The sequence below is a fragment of the Trachemys scripta genome, chromosome 9 (genome assembly GCF_013100865.1).
Source record: "Trachemys scripta elegans isolate TJP31775 chromosome 9, CAS_Tse_1.0, whole genome shotgun sequence".
NCBI lineage: Eukaryota > Metazoa > Chordata > Testudines > Emydidae > Trachemys > Trachemys scripta.
Genome location: NC_048306.1, coordinates 71,810,885 through 71,813,824, shown reverse-complemented (window position 1 = coordinate 71,813,824; position 2,940 = coordinate 71,810,885). Strand labels below are relative to the sequence as shown.

Sequence of the window (2,940 nt, the reverse complement as noted above, 5' to 3'; positions counted from 1 at the left end):
CCCCCCCCCCCCCCCCCCCCCCCCCCCCCCCCCCCCCCAGAACCTCCACCCCCTCCAACCTCTCCCAGCCCGGGCCCGGCCCCCTTACCATGCTGCTCAGGGCAGCATGTATCGATGCTGCGTGGCCCGCTGGATCTCACAGCCCCACCCCCTTACCATGCCGCTCAAAGAGGCAGGAGCTGCAGAGCTGCCCAGGAGCGGTCCAGAGTGTTGGTGCTGGCGGCACGGCACGCTGAGGCTCTGCGAGAGGGGGGAAGGCAGGGGAGGGGCTGGGGGAGCCTCCCCAGCTGGGAGTTCAGATGGGCCAGACAGGAAAGTCCTGCGGGCCACATAGTTTGCCCACCCCTTTAACAACCGGTTCTAAACCAGCTTCTAAATTTAACAACCGGTTCGCACGAACTGGTGTGAACCGGCTCCAGTTCACCACTGGTGGGCACTCAGATTGGATTCTCAATCTTTCGCTCCCCAGAACAACAGTGGAAGAATGATTTTGGGCAAGTCACTTAACCTCAGTTTCCCATAAAAGGGGTTTCTTATCCATTTTTGTAAAACACTTTGAAATTCATAGATGAAAAGCACTATATAAAAGTGTTAAGTATCTTTATTTTCTGGAGATTCTGTCTCTACAACACAAAAGACAGTTCAGTTTCCCTATTCATTCTGTCCTTGGCCATTCTACTGAAACTGCCAATGTGTGCCAACTGCAGTGGTTTTTGTAATTTGAATACCCACCTACTGGGAATTGGACAGAAACCATATTTGTATCATGCAGAACACTGACTAGACATAAAATGGTAACTTGAATTACTCCTTACCAAAGCTGCATTTGTATGGTGACCTAGAGATGAAAAGGCTCTGTGTGTCTCCAATTATTAACTCCCTGAGCTATCCAATCTCAAACAGCAATAAAAATTCACACTTTTTAATGTATTTAGGTCATCATAATTATATGTAATTGCTATGCTGTCAATGTCTTAATCGGTACAATTTAAGCTACTTTTAAACATTGTTTTCAGCCAAAGTACAGCTGCAGCAATATTACTGGGAAGGAGATATTCAGGTAACATCTGACAAGTGGGTATAAGAACCTTTTTTTGGATAAGTGTTAATATTTGTAATCAGTTGGGGAGATTTGTACAAATATAGTGATAATGATTTTTAGCTAATGCAATAATGCGACCTTTCATTTATGCAAGAGTGGTTTGCAAGACATAATTAACAGATAACACAAAGAATACACTAGACATCACCCTTGAAGAGCAACCATTTCCTGGTGAAATGTAGCAGGAGAAGAGCAGAGCACAGACAAAGTTTCAGCATGGTGAAGTAGATGCACAGAGATGAAGGACTCCAGTAAGTGATCCAATTTAAGCAATGAAGCTTCTGTTTGGCTAGTTAAGGAGGATCACCTATTAGGACCCACCACCACATCTATGGCACCATAGGCTATGGTCAGTCACCACATGGTAGCCTACAGAGGCTGGTTTATTCCATGTCCCCTCATTACATGAGAGCTGCTGGGCTAAGTCAACCAACTAGAGCAGGGGTAGGCAACCTATGGCACGCGTGCCGCCTTATTTTCAGTGGCACTCACACTGCCCGAGTCCTGGCCACTGGTCTGGGGGGCTCTGCATTTTAATCTAATTTTAAATGAAGCTTCTTAAACATTTTTAAAACCTTATTTACTTTACATACAATAGTTTAGTTATATATTATAGACTTAGAGAAAGAGACCTTCTAAAAATGTTAAAATGTATTACTGGCATGCGAAACCTGAAATTAGAGTGAACAAATGAAGTCTCGGCACACCACTTCTGAAAGGTTGCCGACCTCTGAACTAGAGTTTATTTCAGGGAAATAAAGAATTGTATGAATATTACAGGATAAAGCTGATTGCTTAAGTGAAGCCTCTGATTATTTATTTCTGGTACAAACACACATAGAGCTATGTCACCCACAGGTACCAGCACAGGATCCTTTGTGCAATTACTGCTAGGGCGTGGGACAAACACAGAGGTAGGGCATTAGGCACTACATAAATGGCCTTGGTATCATCCCAGCAAACAGGTCCGTGTGGGAAAGAAGGAACCCAGTATGTACAAGCTCCAACAGAAACCCCGGTTTTGCCTGTGGAGGGAGGCAGGCAGTGAGGAGATTCAGGCCCCCAGGATGTGGGGCTCTGGCCGCGGGGGACAGCAGTGAGGAGCTATAGGGTCCCCCGGCCTCTCCCCGCGGGGGGGGAGTGAGGAGATACAGGCCCCTCTCCCCAGGATGTGGGGCTCTGGCCGCGGGGGACAGCAGTGAGGCGCTATAGGGTCCCCCGGCCTCTCCCCGCGGGGGGGAGTGAGGACATATAGGCCCCTCTCCCCAGGATATAGGGCTCTGGCCCCGGTATGGGGCGGGACAGTGAGGGGGTGCGGGGCTCCGCCCAGGGCGGGGGGAAGGCCGTGGCCCGCCGGCGCTTACCCATGACCTGTACCCGGCAGATGGCGCAGGTGTCGCACTCCACGTCCCAGCTCCACATGGCCACCGCGTTCCACTTCTTCAGCGAGAACATCTTGTCCGCAGCGCCCGCCTTGGCGCCCGAGGAGCCCGGGTGAGAGTGGGGGGCGCCCGGCTCGTCTCCGTCCTCCACGTCGGCCATGGCGGGGGGCGGAGACGCTGAGGAGGAATCGCTCTGGCTCCGCGGAGCCGGGAGAGCGGGGCTGCAGCGCCACCCAGTGTCGGGAGCGACGCCACCCGCTCGGCCCAGCCAGCAGGGCGGGGGCAAATGGGAGGCCCGGCGGGGGACCCGACCCCTAGCCCCACCCTCCGGGAGCAGAGGTGGGGGACCAGCCGCAGGCTCTGCGGAACGCTCGGGGCCCCTCTCGGCCGCCCCCGCCACGGAAACAGGGCTCCTGCCTGTAGCTTGTGCTGATGCTGTGGGAAGGGCGAGGGGCA

General features: G+C 52.5%; 1 protein-coding gene across 2 annotated transcripts in view; it reads right to left on the bottom strand.

Moving 5' to 3' along the window:
* The window catches only part of RNF7 (ring finger protein 7), a 7,431-nt gene extending 4,737 nt beyond the window's left edge, over window positions 1-2,694 (bottom strand). Inside the window, exon 1 of one of the 2 annotated variants that reach the window (XM_034781574.1) lies at window positions 2,480-2,694. In XM_034781574.1, the coding sequence (XP_034637465.1) occupies window positions 2,480-2,644 (165 nt within the window). In that variant the 5' untranslated portion in view covers window positions 2,645-2,694. Of the gene's footprint in view, window positions 1-2,466 lie in introns of both variants that reach the window. The other variant, XM_034781573.1, reaches the window with a different exon arrangement.
* Window positions 2,695-2,940: the final 246 nt, after the last annotated feature.